Below are 24,764 nucleotides of genomic sequence, written 5' to 3'. Positions count from 1 at the left end.
AGGCTCTTTTCCTGATCAAGACTTTCAGGTATTCCAATAATTTTTAAATTATCTTTCCTAAGTCTGTTTTCCATATCAGTTGTTTTTTCAATGAGATGTTTCACATTTTCTTCTAATTTTTCATTTTTTTGGTTTTGAAGTAATGAATCCTGGTCTCTCATAAATTCATCAGTCTCCCTGAGTTCCATTCTTTGTCTGAAGGATTTGTTCTCCTCAGAGAGTTTTCTTATCTCTTTTTCCATCTGGCCAATTTTGCTTTTTAAAGCATTCTTCTCAATAACTTTTTGAACTGTTTTATCCATTTGACCTAAGCTGGTTTTTAGCATGCTATTTTCTTCAGCATTTTTTTGGATTTCTTTGACTAAGCTGCTGACTTCATTTTCATGTTTTTCCTGCATCTCTCTCATTTCTTTTTCCAGTTTTTCTTCTAACTCCCTCATTTGATTTTCAAAGTCTTTTTTGAGCTTGGTCATAGCCTGAGCCCAATTTCTGTTTTTCTTGGAGTCTTTAGATGCAGGAACTTGTGCTTCCTCATCTTCAGACTGAGTCTTTTGATCCTTCTTGGGCTCATTTGCAAAATATTTCTCAATGGTGTTCCTCTTTTTTCTCTGCTTGCTCATTTTCCCAGCCCGAGCCTGGTTTTGGAGTGCTTCCTGAGCTTTTTGGGACACTCCCATAAGGGTCTCAGTGTGTGAGGCTCTGTCCTCTCTCCTGGTCTGTGAATGACCATATGCGCCCCCCTCTGCCACAGGGCTGAGGTGGGGGAGGGCCCTGCTGTTCTATGGGGGGGCCTAGACTGGGATCAGGATCTGAATGTGGTCAGAGCCCCATAGTCCTGTTCCAGAGGCAGAGGACAGAGCTCTGCAGTCTCTTTCTTCACTCCCCTCCCTCAGCTCAATGGGCTCATGCCCTGGGGCCTGCTGCTTACAGCCTCCGCCTGCTTCTGTTTCCGGATCTGGGCTGCAGAAAGACCAAGCTGCTGGCTGTGTGCCCTGAGGGCTGGGCTTCTCATGCTCACTCTGGCAGTTCCCCCACTTTGTGCCCAGTGCTCCCTGGGGGCGGAGCTCGGGAGACTCCCCCCTTGTTGTGAGCTGTGGCTCCCAGCACCCTGGGGCTGCCTCTGGGAGGCTGAAGTTCTTTCGCTCTGGCGGGCCACCCCTCCAACCCCAGGGAGCAGAGCCTTTCTGTTCTTTTCCAGGTTAGCTTGAGGAGGAGAACTGCCTCCCTGGGTCCCTCTGTGGGTTCTGTCTCTTGAAAGTTTAGTTAGAGTCCTTAGTTTCGAAGTTTTATCAGAGAGCCTCTAAGAGCGCTTGCTCTCTTGTCGCCATCTTGGCTCTGCCCCCCTCACCTGTAAATTTCAACAAAACTTCTCTTGGCTATTTCCCCCCCCCCCCATACTATGGACTATGGCCCACCTGCATTTTTTCATTAATATCTGGATTTTAGACTTAAGATAGAATTCCAATTTCATTCCCATGAAATCTTTTTTATAGAAATTTCCTATAATCAGAAGACATTTGTCTCTAAACTTCATAGACCAAAGGATCAGAAATAATGACATATTTTGACTCCAGGGCTGGTGCTTTATCCACTACGCCACCTAGCCGCCCCAAACTTTTTTTTTTTTTTTTTTTTTAGGTTTTTGCAAGGCAAACGGGGTTAAGTAGCTTGCCAAAGGCCACACAGCTAGGTAATTATTAAGTGTCTGAGACCGGATTTGAACCCAGCTACTCCTGAAATAATGCCATATTTTGGTTATGATTGTATAGTGGTAACAATGAATATTACAGGAAAGTCATAAAATGTTATCTATGTTGCACAGGTTATTTTACAGCAAAAACACAAGAAACAAAAATTTTCTTCAAAATTTTCCATTAATGTGCTTCAATACTTGCATATATAACAAACATGTTCTGAATTAAAAATGTAATAACACCTACATTAGTGATATCATTGCAGGAAAAATGGAGAAAAAATAATGAATAATAATAAAAAGCATAGTAACCACAACCCCCCCCCCCCCCACATTTGAGAACATTATTCATAATATGTCTGATTATTCCAGAATTACTACTACCATATTTTGTTTGTGGATTTTTGGTTTTTGCAAGGCAATGGGGTTAAGTGACTTACCCAAAATCACACAGCTATGTAATTATTAAGTGTCTGAGTCTGGATTTGAACTTGGGTCCTCCTGACTCCAAGGCTGGTGCTCTGTCCACTGTACCACACAGCTGTCCCTACTACCATATTTTAAAATACAAAACTGCTGTTACAAAATTATACTAACAATCATACTAAATTTTATATCAATCCTATTTTTTTTCTTTTTGAGTCAAAGGGGGCACATAATGCCACCTGCAGACCAAAAGAAATAAAGAAAGAGGGCCTTTTTAATTTTATATTTCTTCAGAGGATATGAAAGGAAGTTCTTTTAAATATTCCTCATTTGACCATAGGACATTCCATTCCATGTGATATGACTATCTCAGATATCATTATTTTATTTGCCATAGTAGTGCAAAATCTAATAATTTCATAAATTTATTCACTGCTACCTAAATATACATATATCAATCTTGAAAATAAGATTTCTCAGGAACTTAATCTCATACATGATCATTTCAAAATATAACAAGAACTTTTCTACTTGCAAACTTTAAATGTTCTTAATAGTAAACCAACAGCAAATTGTTTCACAAATAGTAAACTTAAAAAATATAGAAACTTTTCTATGACTGCTATAAACAAATATCAGCACATTTTTGCAGTAAATTAGCTTGCAGATTTGAAAATCTAGTAGACCTTATAAAAATACATTGAAAAAAACTTTATAACAGTCTTTTTTTCTGAGTCCTCTTTTTTAAAAACAGTAGTAAACATCCCTGATGTAAAAAAGGAAATATATTAATTATGAACTTGTAAAATGATAGACATCTCTCTAATTCAATCTTAAAGCAAAAAAACCTTTTTAAGGTTTTTGCAAAGCAATGGTGTTAAGTGACTTGTCCAAGGCCACACAGCTATGTAATTATTAAGTGTCTGAGGCTAGATTTGAATTCAGGTACTCCTGACCCCAAGGCTGGTGCTCTATCCACTGAGCCACCTAGCTACCCCTAAAATTTTTTTTTTGAAATTGAAATTTCTCAAACCTACAATAGTTATAGAAATTTATTTTTTATTTTAATTTTTTTCTTTTAGGTTTTTGCAAGGCAAATGGGGTTAAGTGGCTTGCCCAGAAATTTATTTTTAGGTACTATAAATTAATCCCACAAATTCTTCACAGGCAATAATAAATCACAATTACCACAGAACTTCTAAGTACCACCTTCCTTGGATTCAAGAAGGTATTCAAAAGGATGGATCTGTTGGTTTAAGACATGGAGAAATATACCTAACTAAATTACTCTTACAAATAACCTTAGGTCAAATTCCTTTCAAATAGTGACTTTAAAGAATGACATCACATAAGTAACCAATTTATTGACAAGTTAATTAAAATTACTAAAATCAGGTGGCTAGGGGGCAGAATCAAGATGGCAGTGTGAAGGCAGCATTTCCCAGGAACTCCTTCCCCCCAAACTCCAAAAAACAAATGTTGATTCTAGCCAAAATTGAGAGGGGCAGAACCCACAGAAAGACTGAGTGATCCATTTTCCCAGTCCAAGATAAGTTAGAAGTTCCATGGGAAAGGTGTGTTTCACCAGGACCAGGGGATGAAAAAAAAGCTGCAGCCCCAGCACAGCACAGCACAGCCCAGCCCAAAGATCAATGGCAACAGCTTGAAAGGGCAGTGAGAGAACTCTGCTATACAAGAATGAATGTGTAGTGAGGAGCACTGGCTGCTGAATCTGTAGCATGAATCTGAAGAAAGCAACCTGCACTCCCAGAGACGGTAAGGGAAGTCTGCAGAAATTTCTCTGTGCTCCCTTGGGGTAGGACTCTACTGTTTGCCTACACTCAGATCCAGCTTGCAGTTTGGGCTTCCATATTAAGATAGCAGGATCCTCCTTATAGCTCCAGGGCAGAGGGAAGTATGGGGGCTAATCTATATAATCGAAGCATAGGCGAGAGAGCATACGACCTTGGAGGAATAAAGGTCCCAGTGGGGTGTCCCCAAAAATACCCCAAAGTCTGGAAGTGCTGTAAATTAGTCTTGGGCAGAGGAAATGAGTAAACAACAGAAAAAGAAGAATCTGACCATACTTTATAGTCCCATGGAAGGTCAAAACACATACTCAGATGATGACAAAATCAAAGCTTCCATATCCAGAATCTCCAAGAGAAATAGAAAAATGGGCTCAGACTATGGATGAGCTCAAAAAAGACTTTGAAAAGCAATTAAGGGAGGTGCAGGAAAAATTGGGAAGAGAAATGAGAGTGATGCAGAAAAATCATAAAAACCAAATCAACAACTTGGTGAAAGAAATATAAAAAAAAATACTGAAGAAAATAATATGTTAAAAACCAGTTCAGGTCAAATGGAAAAAGCAAAACAAAAGGAAAATGAGAAGAATGCCTTAAAAAGCATAATTTGCCAGCTGAAAAAGGAGATAAAAAAAGCTCTCTGAAGAAAATAACTCCTTCAAATGCATAATGGAACTAAAGGAAGCTGATGACTTTGCAAGAAATCAAGAAGAAATAAAACTCTTTCAAAAAGCCAAAAATTAGAAGAAAATGTGAAATATCTCATTGGAAAAACAACTGACCTTGAAAACAGATCCAGAAGAAATAATTTAAAAATTATTGGGCTATCTGAAAGCCACAATCAGGAAAAGAGCTTAGATTTCATTTTTCAAGAAATAATACAGCAAAAATAGAAATCAAGAGAATTCACCAGTCACCTCCTGAAAGAGATCCCAAAAGAATAACTTCCAGGAATGTTAAAACCAAATTCCAAAATACCCAAATCAAAGAGAAAATTCTAAAAGCTGCCAGAAACAAACAATTCAACTACCGAGGCTCCATAGTCAGGATTACACAGGATCTGGCAGCATCTACATTAAGGGCTCATAGGGCTTGCAATATGATATTCTGGAAGGCAAAAGATCTTGGTTTACAACCGAGAATCAACTACCCAGCAAAACTGAACATCCTCTTTCAGGGAAAAAGATGGACTTTCAATGAAACAGGGGACTTTCAAATTTTCCCATTGAAACAAACAGAGCTGAACAGAAAGTATGATCTCCAAATACTGGACTCTGGTGAACCATAGAGGGGGTGGATGAGAAGGACTAACTATGAGGAATTTAATGATACTGAACTGTTTGTATCCTGCATGGGAAGAAGATAGTGATAACTCATATGAACTTTCTCATTTATAAGAACTGTTAGAAGGAGCATATATAGACAGGACACAGGAAGGAGCAGAATATAATGGTATAATATAGTAAAAAGATGGAGTCAATGGGGGTTAAAGTACTTGGAGGAAGGAAAATGAGATGAAGAAGAAGCTAAGAAATTTCACATAAGAGTCAAGAAAAAGCTTTTTCAATGGAATGGAAAGGGGGAAAGGCAAGGGAGGAATGAGTGAGCCTTCATTCTCATCAAAAATGGCTCAGAGAGGAAATAATATACACAATGGGATGAGGAAATCTATCTTACCTAGAGAAAAATGAGAAGAAAGGGATGGGGTAGGGGGGAATAGGGGAGAGAAGAGGGGAATAGATGATAGAAGAGAGGGAAGATAGAGGGAGAGGTTACTCAGACTCAACACACTTTTGGACAGGGCCAGGATGGAGAGAGAGAGAGAGAGAGAGAGAGAGGAAGAGAGAGAGACAGACAGAGAGAGAGAGAGAGAGAGAGAGAGAGAGAGAGAGAGAGAGAGAGAATAGAATAAATGAGAGTGGGGAGAAACAAAGTGAAGGTACAGTTAGTAAGAGCAACTGAGGGAAAAATATTGAAGCAACTTCTCTGGTGGACTTATGATAAGGAAAGCAGCTCACCCCAGAGACAGAGCCATTGAAATCTGAATGAAAACTGAAGTGCAATTTTTTTTTCTCTCTCTCTATTCTTAAGGTTTCTCATATGTTTATTCTTATAACACATTCAATTTACATCAATGTATAGCATGCAAACAATGTAGAGACTATCAGACAGCCTTCTGTGGGGGGGGGGGAAGGGGGAGAAATTGTAAAATACAAAACCTTACCAAAAATGATAGGTACATTTTACTATTGTATATAATTGGAAAAAAATAAAATGTCATTTGGTGCTTGTCAAAAATAAAAAATCAGCTGGTTAAAATTGTTAAATGCCCATCAGACTTCCTTACAGAAAAATTCTTGATAAAGATTTATGACTTGATGGCTCTAAATTTTTTTCTTTTTTGATTTATTTCTTTGTATTTAACAATCTTATGAAATTCATGAGTCTAATGTCAAAAACTGTGGTTACAATAAGGAACAATATTACGTTAAAATTTATTTTTTCTTCATTCTGTTTGTCAAATAGCACAATTTTAAACTCCCAATTATTTAGCAATAGTTCTTAATATTAGAATATTCATGAGTATCACAATATCATAATCCAAATTATACATTTTCCAACTTAAAAAAAACTTCTCAATTTAAGCAATGTCTAAACTTAATAATGCACAGAAATTCAATTGATGTATGGTTATCTCATTATAAAGGTGATCAAATAGCTTTAATATTTTATTATTTTATTTTATTTATTCATCTTATTTTAAACAGCCCTGTTCCTTTTCCCTTCAGAACTAAATTTCGGATTAAATCAAACCAAAATCTGGAATTATAGGTCCTTAACACACACACACACACACACACACACACACACACACACACACAAGATATTCCTTTCTTTTTTATTTTTTTCAAAACAAAACAAAAACTTTTCTTTCTTCTGTTTCAAAATAAGATTTTCAGCTTCCATTCTTTATTCTGCAAATCAACACTTTATTATTTTTTAGAACTCACCCAACCAGCACAGTTTAGAGACCAAATTTTTAGTAGAATAGGGATTATGCCCCTGGAATATTATACTATGAGATTTTAGGGCTATGGCCTAGCCCTCCCAAATTCCCCCCAAAATGTCCAGTGACCTCTTCTTTGATTTCTGGGCCAGAGGAGACTAAAAAAGAGCTGCTGGGGGAGCAACACACTGAGACCTCTAATTTAAATTATTATTATTATTACTTTTTTTAACTTGCTGATTAAGACCAGTAAAAAAATAATTTTAGGGACAATTTCAATTTCTTTAGGTCCCTTATTTGTATGATTTGCCAATAAGTAAATAAAACCCTACTAGTCAGTCAGATCAGAAAAGAAACAATAAAAAATAAGAGAAAATAACAGAACACCCTTCTCCCTCAAAAACAACCTGATTTTCAGGAAAATCTGTCCTGTGGCGCCAAATCATAAGTTTTTGGAATAGAAAAGGATCCAATTTGAAAGGAGAGAATGGAGAGGAAGATTATCCAATCAGAACACAGACACAGCAGCAAGCCTGATGATGCAGAGACAGCTGAACATTTCCCTCTGCCTGCACCACACAGCACACATAATTTAAAATAAACATATATAAAACACATAGATAGAGTCAGAGCACTTTGAACTGGAGAGGCCCCCGACCTCCAGGGAAAAGTCCACCTTGCTCTCACACTAGATGGTCCTCTAAACACTACAAAGACAAGATAAACCTGTACATTCTAGGGACAAATCTCCAGCACCCACCCTGGCCAGAAAACAAACAAACAAAAATCACCACCAAAGGTGATGTGTGGGATAAAAATACACTTTAAAAAAATCAACTCTTCTGAGCAAAAAAGAAAAAAAAGTTTATTTTGGCTTTTCTCTAGAGAAGGGCACATGCCAAGGCTCACTAAGGTAGGGAATATCAAGGAGCTGCCCCGAAATGAGGGTCAAGCAAGATAATGTGGCCTAACACTATCCCCTCCTCCTCCCTATTGTCCCTCTCTGTCTACTCATTGGTTAGTCTTCAGAGTTACATTCAACTCTTGAAAATCTACTCCAGCAACAAAGAAAAGAGCGAAAGATTTTCATAAAATATGACTTCACCTTCCAGATGGTGAGTACATCAAAAAAAACTTTTAATGACCTTTTATGTCTATGTAAATGAAATAATGTCTGAGTATGCAAGGGCTTCTACTGTCTTCCTAGTCAGTAAAAATAGTCTTATCATCAAATAAGAGGCTTATGAATTTCTTTGTAATGCAAGGCATTTCTCTTGGTAAAAGTCTACTATCCTAGTACTTAGTAAAACTAATCTTATCAAAAGTTAGAAGAACCACCTGTTTGGAATACAAGGGTGTTTCTTCTAGAAATAGGTTAAGAATAATAGTTTGTTCTTTCTTTAATATTTCTTAACCCTGAGAGGACTTCACTAGGTATATTAATCCTGAAATGTTTTTTGGGGGGAATATTCCACTCAGTGACAAATCCCCCAACAAATTAGAGGTAAAATCCGGAGAACATTCCATTATAAACAATTGAGTTATAAAAAAGTGGTAGCCTCATTACATTCCAAAGTCATTTTGAAAAATACGTCTGTCTACGCAGATTGCTGACCTCCTCATTTGAAAGCAAAAATGTATTTACTGCTGGCAAGAACAGGTATGGAAAAATAGTCTTTGCATGGGTCAGCCACAGTGAATACCACAGCAGAGGGAGGATCGGACACCACAGGAGAGGGAAGCAGGACAGTAGCTGACAGAGCACAGCTCTCTCCAAGAGGAGCAGAAAAAGGAGAAGTTTTAAAAACTTGGAAAGACTGTGGGGAAGGACCTCTTAATTTCTAGTTTTTAACTAAAATCTCTGAGAAAGAACTTAGACTGCTTTTTCCACTGTCCTGGCTTTTTGCCATAGTGACAAACCCTGGTTGCTGGATACTCAGACTGCCTCCTAGATACAGGGTGGTCTTGGGTAGGGGCTGTCAGTTGCTCCAGTGCATAGTCTGCAACCCTACTGTGCTTTGCTCATAATACTCTCTTTTCTTGGAGATCTTTTCCCCTCTGCTTTATTAAATTTTGACAGAGATGTTCTGCTAATTCCAGGATACTTGTTCTGCCAGCCTGGCTGGCTTATCTTAATATTTCTTGACAGAGTAGGTTACAGATTGTTAACAAAATAAGAGAGAAACTGAGTCTTAGTTTCCTACCTTCTCATGATATTCGTTAATTGATTGTCTACACAGCTTTTGTAGTAAAACTTGCAGATGAAAATAGAGGAAGGCTAAGCTGTCCTACACAGACTGAGCCTGCTTTCAGATTTATAACTAGAGACACAGATCTTGCAGGGGGGGGGCAGAAGAGAACATTCCAAACTTAACCTCAATTAGAGGCTGATCGAACAACTTTTGATCAGAAATATAGACCAGAGATATTTAATTCTAAATTAAAAAACATTAGATTAGACAGTAAATATTATTTTTATTGGAAAGCCCTCAGGCTTTGACTTGGACTTTCTTTCCTCTAGAGACAAAAAAATTTGTTCTGCACTAGCTAAGAGAAGAACCCTGGGAGAGGGCAGTTAGGTGGCACAATGGAAAGAGCATTGACCCTAGAGTCAAGAGGACCTGAGAGCCTTAGATACTTGATATTTACTAGCTGTGTGACCTTAGGCAAATCACTTAACCCCTTTGCCCCCCCAAAAAAGAGAAGGGGAAAAGACAAAGAAGAGTCTTAGACTCATTTGTATTAATAGATTTAAAATTGGAAAGGACTCCAGAGGCCATCTAATTTTATATATGAGATAACAGGCTTAGTCAGGTTGAATAACATGCCCAAGGTCACACAGGTAGTTAGCAGCAGATGTGGAATTTGAGCCTGACCCTCTGACTCCAAATGCATTTATTTTTCTACTATATAACATTATTAATACTAATAACTAACATTTATATAGCACTAATTATGTGCCAAGTACTTTACAATTATTTAATTAGATCCTCACAATATATTAGTACTACTATTCGCATTTTATAGATGAACACAATGAGACAGAGCCTAAAAAACTTGACGAGGGTCACAAAACTAGTAAGTTTTGTGAATTTTCCCCTTTCAATATATAAATAATTATACAATATAAAAATATTCAACATATATTAATATATAAAATATGTAAATATGTATAATCAATATGTGTTTTTATATATTGAAAAGGCAAAATTCACTGTTCATACTGAGTTGACAGGTCTCCCTGAGTCCAGGCCAAACAGTTATCCACTGTGCCTATTTTTTTTTTTTGGCAAGACAATAGGATTAAGAGACTCATCCAAGGTCACACAGCTAGGTAATTATTAAGAATCTGAGGTCTGATTTAAACTTAGGTCCTTCTGACTCCAGGATCGGTACTCTATCCACTGTGTACCACCTAGCTGCCTCTGTGCCACCTATTGTTTCAAATTCAGAAAGAACTAGGTTCGAGTCCTATCTGTTGTGTCATATGTATTCCAGGCTAAGAGCTATGAAGGGTTAACACAGAAATAGTTATGTGCTTTAACAAGCAAGATGTGCTTCAGAGCTTAGACAAGCGAGTAGCTGCATGTGTGAGCTAGGAGGTACATTCCCAGGCCCAGATAGATAGCGCATTCTGAGATAATTACCTTCTGCACTTTGTTTATCAAATCACTGTTTGGTTCTCAAAACAATCTTCCCTCTGTTTATCAGAACACTGTTTGGTTCTCAAAACAATCACCTAAGACATACACAAGGTATGCATGTGAAAAAAATGCTTGCTAAAACGCTTATGTAATTGGTTACGTAAATGTAGAGTATAAAAGTATGTATCCTGTGATCAATAAACGAACTAGCTTATGCATCATATTGATGTCGGCCTGGGTTCCCTCCTCCGGACTCGACATATGGTGACCCTGACGTGAGGGAAGTGAGTCGAATGGGGAGAAGACATCCCGGTATGAGTTGGTAGGGAAGTTCTGGACACCCCCTCACTCAGCGCTAGAAGAAAAGCGGACATGGCCACGGCTGACCTGTGAGTCAGGGAATTTGGGATGGGAATGGCTGTATCAGCCACGGAGTGCATTGCGCTCAATACCTTAGAGGACTTATCGAAAAAATATGACCTGCCTGTTAAGAGATCAGAAATTTCCTGGGTGCTACACTGGGGAAGAGATAAGGGCATAATTACTAAGTCTGAAGAACTCTTCTCCTTGGAAAAATGGGATAAGCTGGGAAAAAGCTTATGGGAAGCAGTCCAAACTAAGAACAAGGAAGCCCAGAGACTGGCAGAACAGTATGGCACACTGTGCAAAATTGTCTATGATGACTTTGAAAGTTTGTGGGCTTGCCCCGCTGTGACTGATGCTGAAAGAACCGCTATTGGAGGAAGTTCGGATGTGCCTCCTTTAGCAGAAAAAGTGTTAATTAATCCCCGCTGCCACCTGGCCAGGAAGAGGCCGGGCGGGCGGGCCGCCCCAGAGCCTTCCCACTGCCGCCTTTGTCTCTTGCAGGCTTTTCAGATCAGGGGCCCGGGCCGCCAGCACTCTGCCTGCACTCTGTGGCCTGGGTGGGGGCTGACTGAGGGGAGGAAAGCCAATCTTGTTCCCCCCTCCGCTCCCTTAGTCCGGCCACTGCCGCGCTTCCGCTCTCTCCCCCTGCTGCATCCTGCTCATCTCAGCCAAGACTTTGGCGAAAACCTTCAACCTGCCCCTGACACAGACTAGAATGATTGTTGCCTCCTGCCCTGACTGCAGTACAATGACTCTCCTGCTTAATGAGGACTTGACTCGGCAGCCACGGTGAATCATCCCTGGGCTGGCAGAGGAGGGAGGAGGATTTAACCCTCTCCCACCCCGCTTCATGTCCGTGTCTCATTCACCTCAGTCTACCTGGCACAACCACCACTGACAGGGCTCATCAGGATGTTAAGAACTACTTAGCCTTGTTTTTAAAAGAAAAGGGGGAGGTTGGGGGATCACCGCATACCATAGTGAGCAAAGTGATTTATGTTTTGAACTGGCTTAACCCTAAGCACTCCATCTCAGATAACAAGCCTCTTTACTTTCACTTTTCAAAGAACGTGGCACACTTTGCCGGTGTTGACATTTCTGTCTCTGTTTTTGATCCTAAGACTGCCCAATGGGACAATTCCTATCGGTTACTAACCTGGGGACGAGGGTATGCATGTGTTGTTTCAGGTTCATCGAAACCACAGTGGGTTCCTGTGAAGTAGGTAAAACTTCACCTGAAAGATGATACTTTTTCTGCTGGCACTTGCATCCTGCCCTCTATGGCTCTTGTGACTCATCTGATTCCTAAGTATCTACAGCATCAAATGTGTATCTCCCTGAAATCAGCTGGTGATCCGTTTAAGACATGCTTCATAGGGATCCTCCTGGACCCAGAGAACATTAAACAGAGACCGAAAGGGTACTATAGACAGTTAAAGGAAATATGTAGGAGTTTTCAGAAGTATAGTTCTTGTGCATGTATGTGTGATAAACAGAAAAATTATACCTGGCCATCCCTGAAAAATAGTTGTAGATTAAGAGCTGTATTAAAGGCTTTAAATAAACCAACTACACAGGAACCACAGGAAATAAATCTCTTGTTGAGAGTTCCCCCTGGAATAAAAGAGAATATCGCTCATCTCCCACATTGTAGTCTTGTGAACTCCCCACAACTTTATAATGCTACAGGAGTTTTTATATTTGGAGGTTTAGAGTATTTTAAGGAAAACGCACCTTGGGATTCCCCTAAGTGGGAACGATTCACTAATGTATCAGGTCATTTTCATTATTGGAATTTATCAAAAACAGAATGGGGGCTCCTTGAAGCACAAATTGAGGGAGCGAACTCATTACCCTCTGGAGTATTCTTGATATGTGAAGACAAGGCATACAGTTCTATCCCATGGTGTCCTATAGGAGGACCTTGTTACCTAGGCCAATTAGCACTAGTGTCCTCACCATACCTTAATTTCTCCAGAAGCCCTAAGAAAACAAGGAGCATTCCCCTGGCTTCCAACTGTAATAAAAATGTTAAATTTCTATCAGTATCAGAAACAGTAGCCACATCCTTTTTCACACCAGGGGTAATGGCATCTATTAATTATAATACCATGAAAAACCTTGCACATGTTGGGCAAAAGCTCAGGCTGACATTACGTCCTTGACTTTAATGTATATAATTACAGAAGTACAGAGCATTCGCAAGGCTACACTACAAAAGAGCTGCAATAGATTTCTTGATTTTATTACATAATCATGGTTGTCAGGAATTTGAAGGCATGTGTTGCTTTAATATTTCAGATAATAGTGCTTCAGTCTATGCTAAAATCAAAAAGTTACAAGAAAATCTTGATAAAATAACTGTACATGAAGATTTCTTTAAGGATTGGTTAAAATCTTTAGGATTACCTGCTTGGCTTTTGGCAATTGTAAAACTTATAATTGTAATTTGCTTTATACTTGTTATATTCTTGTTGTTTGGACCATGCATCTTTTTGTGTTGTCAGAGATCTCTAGCAAACATGCTCTCCCAGGCCTTTAAACGAAAAGGGGGAGATGTTGTGTCATATGTATTCCAGGCTAAGAGCTATGAAGGGTTAACAGAAATAGTTATGTGCTTTAACAAGCAAGACGTGCTTCAGAGCTTAGACAAGGGAGTAGCTGCATGTGTGAGCTAGGAGGTATATTCCCAGGCTCAGATAGATAGTGCATTCTGAGATAATTACCTTCTGCACTTTGTTTATCAAATCACTGTTTGGTTCTCAAAACAATCTTCTCTCTGTTAATCAGAACACTGTTTGGTTCTCAAAACAATCACCTAAGACATACACAAGGTATGCATGTGAAAAAATGCTTGCTAAAACACTTATGTAAATGGTTAAGTAAATGTAGAGTATAAAAGTATGTATCCTGTGATCAATAAATGAACCAGCTTATGCATCATATTGATGTTGGCCTGGGTTCCCTCCTCCGGACTCGACACCTATCTCTGACAGATATGTATATAAATTGTTTATATGTATATATGTATATACATATATATATGTATATACATATATATGTCTATAAGTTGTTTGACTTCCCAGTGCTCTAAGCCAAAGGTGTCCAACTCAAATAGAAGCAGGGTCATTCACAGATAAGAATAAAAACTCTTAGTTTTTTAGCACCTGAGTTCAAATCTGACCTGAGACACTTAATCATTATGTAGCTATGTGGCCTCGGGAAAGCCACTCAACCCCATTTGCCTTGCAAAAAACCTAAAAAAAAATTTAAAAAACTGTCTTAGTTTTTAAAATGCATTATCTGTTTTATATTTTTATTTATTTTGCTGAATCTTTCCATTTTAATCCCATTAGGCGGTTGCGGGTGGGAGTTGGGCAACTCTGGCCTTCTGCAGTGGCCTCGGACTTTTGTCGGCCCTGGCGCTAGTTACTTAGCCTCAGTTTCCCCAACTGTAGGACCGGGCTTCTCCTACTAACGGGACGGGTCCGGGGCTGTTCCGAGGCCTCCACGAGGTAACAACCGGATGCCTCATCCTCTCCGGGCGCGGCCCGGTGACGTCAGGGCCCCACCGGCGGGCGCGCCGAGACGACGTCATCCCGCGCCCCACATCCGGTGTGGCCGCTCCCCCAGGCACATGGCCTGGGGCTGAGGGACGGAAGCACCTGTGGCTGCGGCTCCAACTACATGAATCACGGAAACCAAGCGACTTACCCGAATGTAGGCCCAGGTGCGCCCTACCCGCCCTACCCGCCACAAGCAGGTAATCCGCAGCCGAATCCTTACCCAGGGCAGCAGTACCAAGGCTATCCCCAGTATGGCTACCAGGGCGCCCCCCCTCCGACCATCCACAGGACCGTGTATGTGGTGGACAAGCGGCACAAGACAGACCCGGTCCAGTCCTCCTGCCTCGCGGCCTGCTGGACCGCCCTCTGCTGCTGCTGCCTTTTGGACCCCTTGATCGATTGAGCGGCCCCTGCCTCCTCCTCCAGCGGCGGAATGCCCTGAGCCCATGGAGCCCTGAGCCCTGCCCCCCCCCCCCCCCCCCCCCCCCCGGCCATAATGAATGACCAGTTCTGCCTAGATAGTTCAACAACAGCATGATGGAAACCTAGATTAGTGGTGGAGTGTCTTTTTACATCTTTTTAGTGTTCATTTTCTAATTTTATTTTTAGGTCACTTTTAATGTTGCTGAATGATTTTTTTTGGGCCAAGGTTTGAGTACGAAATGTCTATTGATCATTTTAAATTGTACTGTTGGGTACAGCTGCAAAATATGCCACAGTACAAAATGATCTCTTTCCCACTTCCCCAATTATGTTTGGGTGCTCTCTCTCTCTCTCTCTCTCTCTCTCTCTCTCTCTTTCTTTTTAGTTTTTACAAGGCAATGGGGTTAAGTGGTTTCCCCAAGGTCACACAGCTAGGTCATTAATTCAGTGTCTGAGGCCGCATTTGAACTCAGGTAACTCCAGACTCCAGGGCCGGTGCTCTATCCACTGCGCCACCTAGCCGCCCTGTTTGGGGACTCTTGACAAATTATTCAACAATCAAAAAAAGGGGGGGGCAGATAAGAGCAGCGGCCCCGGACGCCAGGAGAAGCCCGGGTCAGACCCAGCCTCAGACACTGGGCACCTCTGTGACCGTGGGCAAGCTAATCACAATAGCGGCACCTCCCCCAAGGGTGCTTTGGAGGGTCAAATGGGACAATGGCATTGTCCTCTCGGCAGACGCTCCCTGACGTCAGCGCCGTGGGCCCAGGCCAGGCCAGGCTGTGGCCGGTCCGGGCCATCGGCAGTCACCCGCCCGGCGCCGTGTGCCCGAGGGACACCCGAGGGACACCCGAGGAAGCTGTTGCCACATGAATTACGGAGCCCCCCCGCCGCCCTACTCGGACGGAGGCCCGAGCGCCCCGAATCCGCCGTACCCGTACCAGCCGGGCGGCCCCCAGCCCTATCCTCCTTACGTGGGCCAGCCTTACCAAGGCTATCCGCAGTATGGCTACCCGGGCGGGCCCCCGCCGACCATTCACCGCACCGTGTACGTGGTGGAAGACCCAAAGAAGGACTCGGGCCAGAACGCCTGCCTGGCGGCGCTGGGGGCCTGCTGGGCCGCGCTCTGCTGCTGCTGCCTCTTGGACCCCCTGATCGATTGAGCCGCGCCCCGGCCCCGGGACCCCATCGGCTCGGGGCCCCATCGGCTCGGGGCCCGGCCTGTGCGAGCCGATGACCGACACGTTCTGCATAGATAACAAGGGCATGATGGAAACCCGGCTTCCGAGTGCGGTTTTGTTTACTCTCTAACTTAGTGACGCCTTGTAACGTTTATTTTCTTCCTCTTTTTTTTTTTTTGGTCATACTGTTAACAAATACGCTAAAGTATTTTTGGTCAAAGGCTTAAATATGAAATTTATATTTATCATTTAAAATTGTATTGTTCAACACAGTGGCAAAATATGCAGAAAGCCACTCATTGTCTATGTTTGTTTTCCCTAGTCAATAAATTTTTCAAAAGTCAAAAAGCGGGGGCTGGGAGGGGTAGCACCGCCCCGGAGTCAGGAGGACCTGGGTTCAATATCACCTCCGTGACCTTGGGCAGGTGATTTCATCTTAGTTTCCCCAACCTAAGGATGGGATAATCATAATAGCGGGACCAGCAATACCAACTCCTAGACTGGTGAGGGCTAAGTGAGATAATAATCATGCAATTGTCCTGTCCCCGGAGGGCGCCGGGGGCGTCACGTGGGCGGCGGCCCGGGCCGTCCGGGCCCCAGTGAGTTCCTACAGTAACATGCCCCGGGTCAGAGTGAAGGTGGAACCGGGGCACCCTTCCAACCAGGAAGCCCGCAAAGTCTCCACGAATCCCGCCAGTCCCCGGAAATCAACGGACCGCGCCAGTGCCGGGAAATCACCGGACCGTTCCAGTCTCCGGAAATCAACGGACCGCGCCAGTGCCGGGAAATCACCGGACCGTTCCAGTCTCCGGAAATCAACGGACCGCGCCAGTGCCGGGAAATCACCGGACCGTTCCAGTCTCCGGAAATCAACAGACCGCGCCAGTGCCGGGAAATCATCGGACCGCGCCAGTGCCGGGAAATCATCGGACCGTTCCAGTCTCCGGAAATCAACGGACCCCGCCAGTGCCGGGAAATCACCGGACCGTTCCAGTCTCCGGAAATCAACTGACCGCGCCAGTGCCGGGAAATCACCGGACCGTTCCAGTCTCCGGAAATCAACAGACCGCGCCAGTGCTGGGAAATCATCGGACCGCGCCAGTGCCGGGAAATCATCAGACCGTGCCAGTCCCCGGAAATCAACGGACCCCGCCAGTGCCCTGAAATCATCGGACCGTGCCAGTGCCGGGAAATCATCGGACCGTGCCAGTGCCGGGAAATCATCAGACCGTGCCAGTCCCCGGAAATCAACGGACCCCGCCAGTGCCCTGAAATCATTGGACCGCGCCAGTGCCGGGAAATCATCGGACCGCGCCAGTCCCCGGAAATCAACGGACCGCGCCAGTGCCCGGAAATCATCGGACCACGCTAGTGCCCGGAAATCATCGGACCACGCCAGTGCCCGGAAATCATCGGACCACCGAGGTGATCCTCCAGAATACCCTCCTTATCCGGGGCAGCTATACCCAGGCTACCCCGAATATGTCTACCAGGGCAGACCCTCTCCGGCAACTTTCAGGACCGGGTTTGTGGAACAACAGAGACAGACAGACCCCGTGCAAAACACCTGCCTGGCAGTTATCGGAGCTATCATCGGGGCCATCTGTTGCTGTCTCGTTTTGGACCCCTTGATGGACTGACCGGCCTCCAGCTCTTAGCACAAGGTGCCGTTTCCTCCACCCACGGAGTTGTGAGACCCGATCTCTCCCTTGCCATAAGGAATGATGAGTTCTGCTTAGACAGCCCAACAACAGCATGATGGAAACCTAGATTAATAGTGGGGGTTTTTTTTGTACTCTTTAATTTAGTGACATCCTTTTAATGTGTCTTTTCCGTTTTATTTTTTTGGTCATAGTTTTATCAAATGTGCTGAATGGTTTTTTTCTAGCCCAAGGTTTGAATATGAAATTTCTATTATTTTAAATTGCACTGTTCACAGCAGTGGCAAAATAGATGCAACGGTACAAGTTCCTGGATTTCTTTCCTAACTCCTCAATTATGTTTCAATATTCCCTCCTCAATTCATTTTTCAGAAGTCAAAAGGGGAGCAGTAGCTAAATGGAGCAGTAGATACAGCACTTGCCCTTGAATCAGGAGTTCCAATTCAGTCTCAGATGTATAGCACTTAGTAATTGTGATCCTGGTCAAATCACTTAACCCTTAATGCTAAGCCAAAAACAGGACATAGTAGATCATAGTAAGCAATACATGTGTGTGTGTATATATGCACAATACACATGTGTATATGATAGCGATCAAAAGGGGGTTTCCTTATCTATGAATTAACTGTGACAAATCACAGACATGTCCAATCCCAAAATGCCTTCTATTTTCTATTACATTCATAATGCCTTAATTTGGGCAAAATCTCCTTCCCTTTAAAATACAGTGTTACCATAAATTATAAAATTCTACAAAGACTGTTATGCCTTTTAAAAATTTGAGAACTTGAAGGAACCTATGGAACTATCCTGCTAAAAGGCCTTGTTTTGCAAATAAGGAGACAGAAGCCCTGAAGATAAAAGGTGATTTTTGTTTATGGACACATAGAAAGTAATTTGCATTAATGTGAGTGAAATGCTATCATTGAATAGAATTTTCAAGTCATGGAGATTTGGTCATATTTTAGCAGTACTTTAAGAGATGGGTAGAAATTTAGCAACTGAAGGAAGAAAATCTGGGGATGAGGGAAGTAATGGGGCACAGAATGTGGAATAGATTGGGAAATCCAGTTTGGAAGCCATAGAAGCGAATAAATAAGCTAAGGCTGAAGTGGTAGCTTGGCATCAGTTTGGAGGACCTTAGAGGTCAGAGAAAGAATTTAGTAATATGGAAGGAGATGCTGAAGGTCTCAATTCAACAAACATTCATGTGATTAGGTGCCAGGCACTCTACTAAACCTGTGGATACAAATGTGAAAAAGAAACACAACCCTTGTCCCTCAAAAAGCTAATATACTAATCAAAACAAAAGGGCATACTAGAGGACTTGATGCACTGTGGAGGTGAAATGGAGCAGAATTGATGAAAAATGGAGAGTTATCTGAAAAGTTCTGCAAGTTTTGAAGAACAAAAGGAAAAGGAAGGCTTTAGGGTAAATTTATTGCTCTGCTCCCCAGCCCTCCATTCCTAGAAGGAATTGAGAAAGTGCCTGGGAATGAGATTTCAGGTGATCAGCCTGTTCTGGGGGTGGTATGACCAGGTCCATGCATAAAGTAGATAAATTTGGTATCAGAGTAAAATATTTTACCAAGGGAGGAGGAAACCTTTCAGAAGGATATTGCAAATAGTATAAGCAAGTGGTAATAAGAGCCCATATTGGGCCATATGACAATGTGACTATAAAGGAAAGGGGCAAATATAAATATCTCCTTTAGTCCTTTAAACTGTCCTTTATAATACTGCTGGACAAATTTTCTGTAAAAATCTGGTAAAATTATTCTCATTCACAAAAATTTTCACTGACAGGCTTTCTGGAGCCAGCTAGAATAGCTCTTGATATCCTATTGTGATTTTTTTCAGTGAGAACATTTACACCAGTTATCAGCAAACTCTAAGTCGGGTATTATTTTGTTGGTTGTCTAAATTTAAGAAAGTTATGGCAAAACTATTAATAGTGCTGATTAAATTTTAAAATAGATCCTGTATTTTTAGGGTGATTTACCAATCATTTGCTTACCCAGGGAAGTCAAATCATGTCTGACCTGTGTGTCATCCACTAGACTAAAAATTTATCTGGGATTACAGTCCTGAAGTGTGACGGGTTTTATATTTTAAAGAAGACAACACATAAAAGGAAGCTGTAAAAGTGGTAAGGGATGGTACTGGAAAGGGAGAAAGAGATAAAAAGACAGATTGCTTGGGGTAGATAGATGGTGGAGAAGGTCTGGAGAGTCAGGAATAAGTCCTGGAGAGAAATGGAAAGATGACTGACCTGAGTGTTTTTTTTTCCTTCCCCCCTCCCTTAAAATAAAGGTTCTTACAAAAACCAGCCAATGAGATAAAGGGGCCCTAGGAAAATGCATAGTGTGAGAAATACAGGTAAGGAGTAAGGAGTAATCTAGGGTTAGGAGTCATCTAGGGGCTTTTAGAGAGCACTGAACTTACAGTTAGGAAGACCTAGGTTAAAATCCAGCCTTATAGATTTATAAACTATGTGGTTCTGAGCAAGTCAGTTAACCTCTGCTTCAGTTTCCTTTAAAATACCTCTTAGTGTTGTGAAAATCAAACAAGATATTTGTAAAGTGCTTAGCACAAAACCTAGTGTCTAGTAGATGCTAGACAAATGTTTATTATTCTATGGCCATGGCATAGAAAGAATGGAGTGTTAGGAGCCAATATTTTCAGAATATAGCTAACATAGTCTTGGGGGGGGGGATCATATCCTATTACTACTAGAGGCTCCCTAGTACCAAGTTAGAGTCAGAGAATAAGAAAGTTTAAGGGATCTCAGAGGCCTTTAGTCTAACTTATACCAGACAATCTTCTCTTCACCATTGCAATAAATGGTGTTCTTAACTTTTTTTTGAGGACCACAGGTGAGAGTGAAGGAAGCCCACCTCTTAAGTTCCCTATTACTTTAGGATAATTCTAATTGTTAGGAAGTATGTTTTTCTTTTGAACCTAAACCGACTTCTGTCCAAGTTCCATCCCCATTTTCCTAGTTCTATTCTCTAGGCTCTAGCAGAAGTAGTATAAACCCTTTTCAAAATGGCAGCTACTTAAATATTTGAAGGCAATAGTGTCTCCTCTGGTTTCAAGTAAACAGGATATTAGGGATTATCATAATTAACCAAGCTAAAACTTGTTTTCTTTCACCAGTCTTTGTATAATGGGTTTGATTTTGAAACTCTTATCCTTACTAGTTACCTTTCACTGAATATTTTCTACTTTGTCCATATCTGCCCCCCCCAACTTCCCCTTTATATATAGAATTCAGAACTGAAGACCACAGGCCTGATATGGTTTGATCATGTTAGAATATATTGAGATTTGCTTCTTTTTATGCAAGTTATGATTTCATTAATTTAGAAAAAATTTAACTTTATGGTTACATATTAAATTCCAAACTATCTCCTCCCTCAATTCTTCCTTCCCTCTCTCCTTCCTAGACCACGCCCTAGAGAAATTGCATTAATTTTTAAAATAAAATAATAGCTAAAAATAAAACTTAGAAAATTTATACTTATACTATATAATTTTAAGTATAAATATCCTCATAATAACCATAAAAGGTAGATGCTATATTATCATCTTTTTACAGAGGCAGATAGTGATTGAGTGGCATACCCAGGATTAACATAGTGTCTTGAGGCCGAACTTGCACTTGGATCTGACTATTGGACTAGAGCTCTATCTAGCTGCAACACTACATAGGGAGCCTTCAGACCATTTAAAACTTCAAATCTCTTTTCAGATGAACTGCTGTTTAGAATTGTCTCCACCAACTTGTATTTCTGAAGTTGGGTTTTTAGAGCCCAGGTGTTCAAATTTATCCCAATCACATTCCATCACTACATCTGGCCCAGTAGTCTAGCTTCTCAAGATTTTTCTGAATCCTGATACTAACATCTCCTATCTTTGAATTATCTGCAAATTTCATTAACATGGTATTCCAATCCTTCTTAATTCAATTGACTTTCCTCTTGATCCGGTTTTTACTCAGTTGTTTGCAAGTGGTTTCCTCCAAATCCTGAGCTCTTCAGAGCTTAAGGAACTGTCTTTTGCCACCCTTTATACATAGTGCTTAACAAAGTACCTAGGATATAATAGGTGCTTAATAATGCTTAACTTCTTAATCAGATGAAGGTGTGTTTTTAAATATAAGGAGAACTGAGTCAAATTCATAAGAATACAATCCACTTCCCAGTTGATAACTGGTTAAAGGAAATGAATGGGCAGTCTTTATACAAAACTGGTCTATGGTCATGTGAAAAAATGCTTTAAAACACCATTGATTAGAGAAATGCAAATTAAAGCAACTTTGAGGTGTCATCTCACGCCTACCAGTTTGGTTAATATGACTGAAAAGGAAAATGGTAAATGTTGGATGGGATATGAAAAAATTGGAACCCTCATTGGTGGAGTTATGAATTGATCCAACCATTCTGGAGAACAATTTGAAACTATGTCCAAAAGGTTATAAAACTCTGCATACCCTTTGACTCAGCAATAATACTAGGTCTGTATCACAAGATACAGATAAAAAGATATAAAGATCTTTTTATCAATATAAAAAGAAAAGGAAAAGAAAAGACTTAAGTGTACAAAAATATAGCAGCTCTTTTTTGATGGCAAAGAATTGGAAATTGAGGGGATGCCCATCACCTGGCAATGGCTAAACAAATTGGGGTATCCAAGTGTAATGAATTACTATTGTGCTATAAGAAATGATGAGCAGGATGCTCTCAGAAAAACCTGAGAAGATTTACATCAACTGATGTTCAGGGAAGTGTACAGATCTGGGAGATCATTACACAGAGTAACATTAATACTGTATGAGGATCAACTGTGGATGCCTTAGTTATTCTTAGCAATACAGTAAGCCAAGATAGTTAAGGAGGACTCAATAATGAAAACACAATCCACTTTCAGAAAAAGAAGGTAGTCTGAATGCAGACTGAAGCATGCTTTTTTAAAAAAAAACTTAATTTTCTTGGGGTATTTTGGGCTATTATTTTCCACAACATGACTAATATAGAAATATGTTTTTCATGCCTGCATATGTATAACCAATATAAAATTGCTTGCCTTATCAATGAGGGAGGAAAAAAGGGGGAGAGAATTTCAAACTCAAAAATTTTAGAAAGTGAATGTTAAAAACTCTCTATAGTTGAAAAAAAATAAAATGTTTGAGAAAAAAAGACTTGCTGCTCCTCATTGCTTTTAAAGTAACCCTATAATTCAACTGGCTTTCTTGCTGTTCCTCAAAAATAACACTCCACCTCCCATCTCTATATCTTTGTATCAACTTTCTTAAATACATGTAATATCCTATTCTCTTGAAATGGCCCATTTTCCCTCAAGACCTAACTCAAGTACTACCTTCTACATGAGACCTGGTCTCCCCAAGATCTTCCCCAGAATGGTTATCTTGTGTGTATTTTGCAAATATCTATATAAGGATCTGTGGTCTCCATTAGAATATTAGCTCTTTGAGCTCAGGAACAATTTTGTTTTTGGCTTTGTCTCCCTAGTACTGAGCACTGCTTTGATCAAGTCATGCTGGTTGTTTGAAATCATTGCTGCTTTTCCTAGAGTTTCACAAAAAGTGCTTTTCTGGTTTTCACAGTCAAGATTATAGATATTACTACTACATTTTTTTTGTAAATTGTGATATTATATTCTAGTCTTGTAGTTATGTCCCTTCTGCTAGATTTCTTAGATCATCTTGGCAATGACTTAGCAATCATGTCTTCTACTAGTTGTATTTTTTTTGATTTTTTAGTAATTTGCAATGAAATTCATCTTGACCTCCTCAGAGACAATGACCTGGTTTTTTCCTGTCTTTCTACATATCTTGAGTTCAGCTGTCTATAAGTTATTTTTTTTTCTTTCCAGTCCAAAGGTCATTCTTTTTTTGACAGAAGAGCAAAATTGGATTGAATAACTCTACTTTCTGTAATCTGCTATCACTGTCATCTATATCCTGAACAACTATTTTATAAATTCTTTGATTTTCTTTTCATATATTGTTCTTAGCTTTCTTTCCCAGGCTTAGCTCTTACATGATCATGCTTTTTCCCCCTATTCTCTTTCTCTGATTCCATTTTTTGGATTTTTAAATTGAAAAAATGTAAGTTGATCAATAACTTCCCTATGCATTGACATTGGTGATAGTTCCTCATTTTCTTCTTTGTTGGAATACTATGTCTCTAGAATTTCAAATTTAATAGGTTCCCAGTCCTCCAGAGTTGACTTTTCCTGTAGAATTTTCAACTGTAATATTCTACCAAAGTTTCCTATAGTCTAAAACCATTGGAATCTAGTTCAATTTAGATTGTGCCTAGTTTTCATCTTTTTTTGGTAAGAAATCCTTATCTTTTGAACTTAATGTACACAAGATAATTTTTTTTGTGGTTTCTTTAAGAAACTTTTAAAATCATTACTAATTAGTTTTGATGACTAGTGCTTTGTAGTACAGTTTGAGATCTGGTTTTAAGAACCTCTTTCTTTCCATACCCTTAGTCCACTCTCCCCCCTCCCCCCTCCATTATTTCTCTTGAGATTCTTAACATTTTATTTTTAATTTTTTCCTAGTTCTATAACTATTTAGTTAATATGGGCATGAATTTATAGATTCATTTATTAGTATTGTCACTTCCATTCTATACATACATATATATGTATATATATGTATATACATATATATGTATATACATATATACAGTGCTATCTTCTCTCCTGAGCTCATTTCCCATCCTCCATTGCTGCTTGTACATCTAGATATCCCATAGGCATCTGAAACTCAACATGTCTAAAACAAATCATTATCTTTCCCTCCACCTTTCTTTTACTAATTTACTAATTTACTAATTTTTAATTGACAAAAATTTCTCTCCCTTTTATGTCCTTCCCATTTAGAAAACAAAAGAAAATAAACAAACTGTTTTAACCCAAGATATATATATATATATATATATATATATGCA

The 24,764-nt window shown here is 40.4% G+C and overlaps 1 protein-coding gene and 2 pseudogenes across 1 annotated transcript in view; all 3 read left to right on the top strand.

The window, feature by feature from the left end:
- Nucleotides 1-14,549: 14,549 nt before the first annotated feature.
- LOC141519973 (cysteine-rich and transmembrane domain-containing protein 1 pseudogene) lies at nt 14,550-15,058 on the top strand (annotated as a pseudogene).
- Nucleotides 15,059-15,657: 599 nt separating this feature from the next.
- Nucleotides 15,658-16,210, top strand: LOC141506680 (cysteine-rich and transmembrane domain-containing protein 1 pseudogene; annotated as a pseudogene).
- A 262-nt stretch (nt 16,211-16,472) lies between these two features.
- The window catches only part of LOC141506677 (uncharacterized), a 47,753-nt gene continuing 39,461 nt past the window's right edge, over nt 16,473-24,764 (top strand). Inside the window, exon 1 of the mRNA XM_074213657.1 lies at nt 16,473-17,778. Coding sequence (XP_074069758.1) covers nt 16,732-17,754 — 1,023 coding nt within the window. The 5' untranslated portion in view covers nt 16,473-16,731 and the 3' untranslated portion in view covers nt 17,755-17,778. The remainder of the gene's footprint in view (nt 17,779-24,764) is intronic.

The sequence above is a fragment of the Macrotis lagotis genome, chromosome 1 (genome assembly GCF_037893015.1).
Source record: "Macrotis lagotis isolate mMagLag1 chromosome 1, bilby.v1.9.chrom.fasta, whole genome shotgun sequence".
Taxonomy (NCBI): domain Eukaryota; kingdom Metazoa; phylum Chordata; class Mammalia; order Peramelemorphia; family Peramelidae; genus Macrotis; species Macrotis lagotis.
Note: the sequence above shows the minus strand (reverse complement) of the source record. Positions and strands in the feature narration are given on the sequence as shown.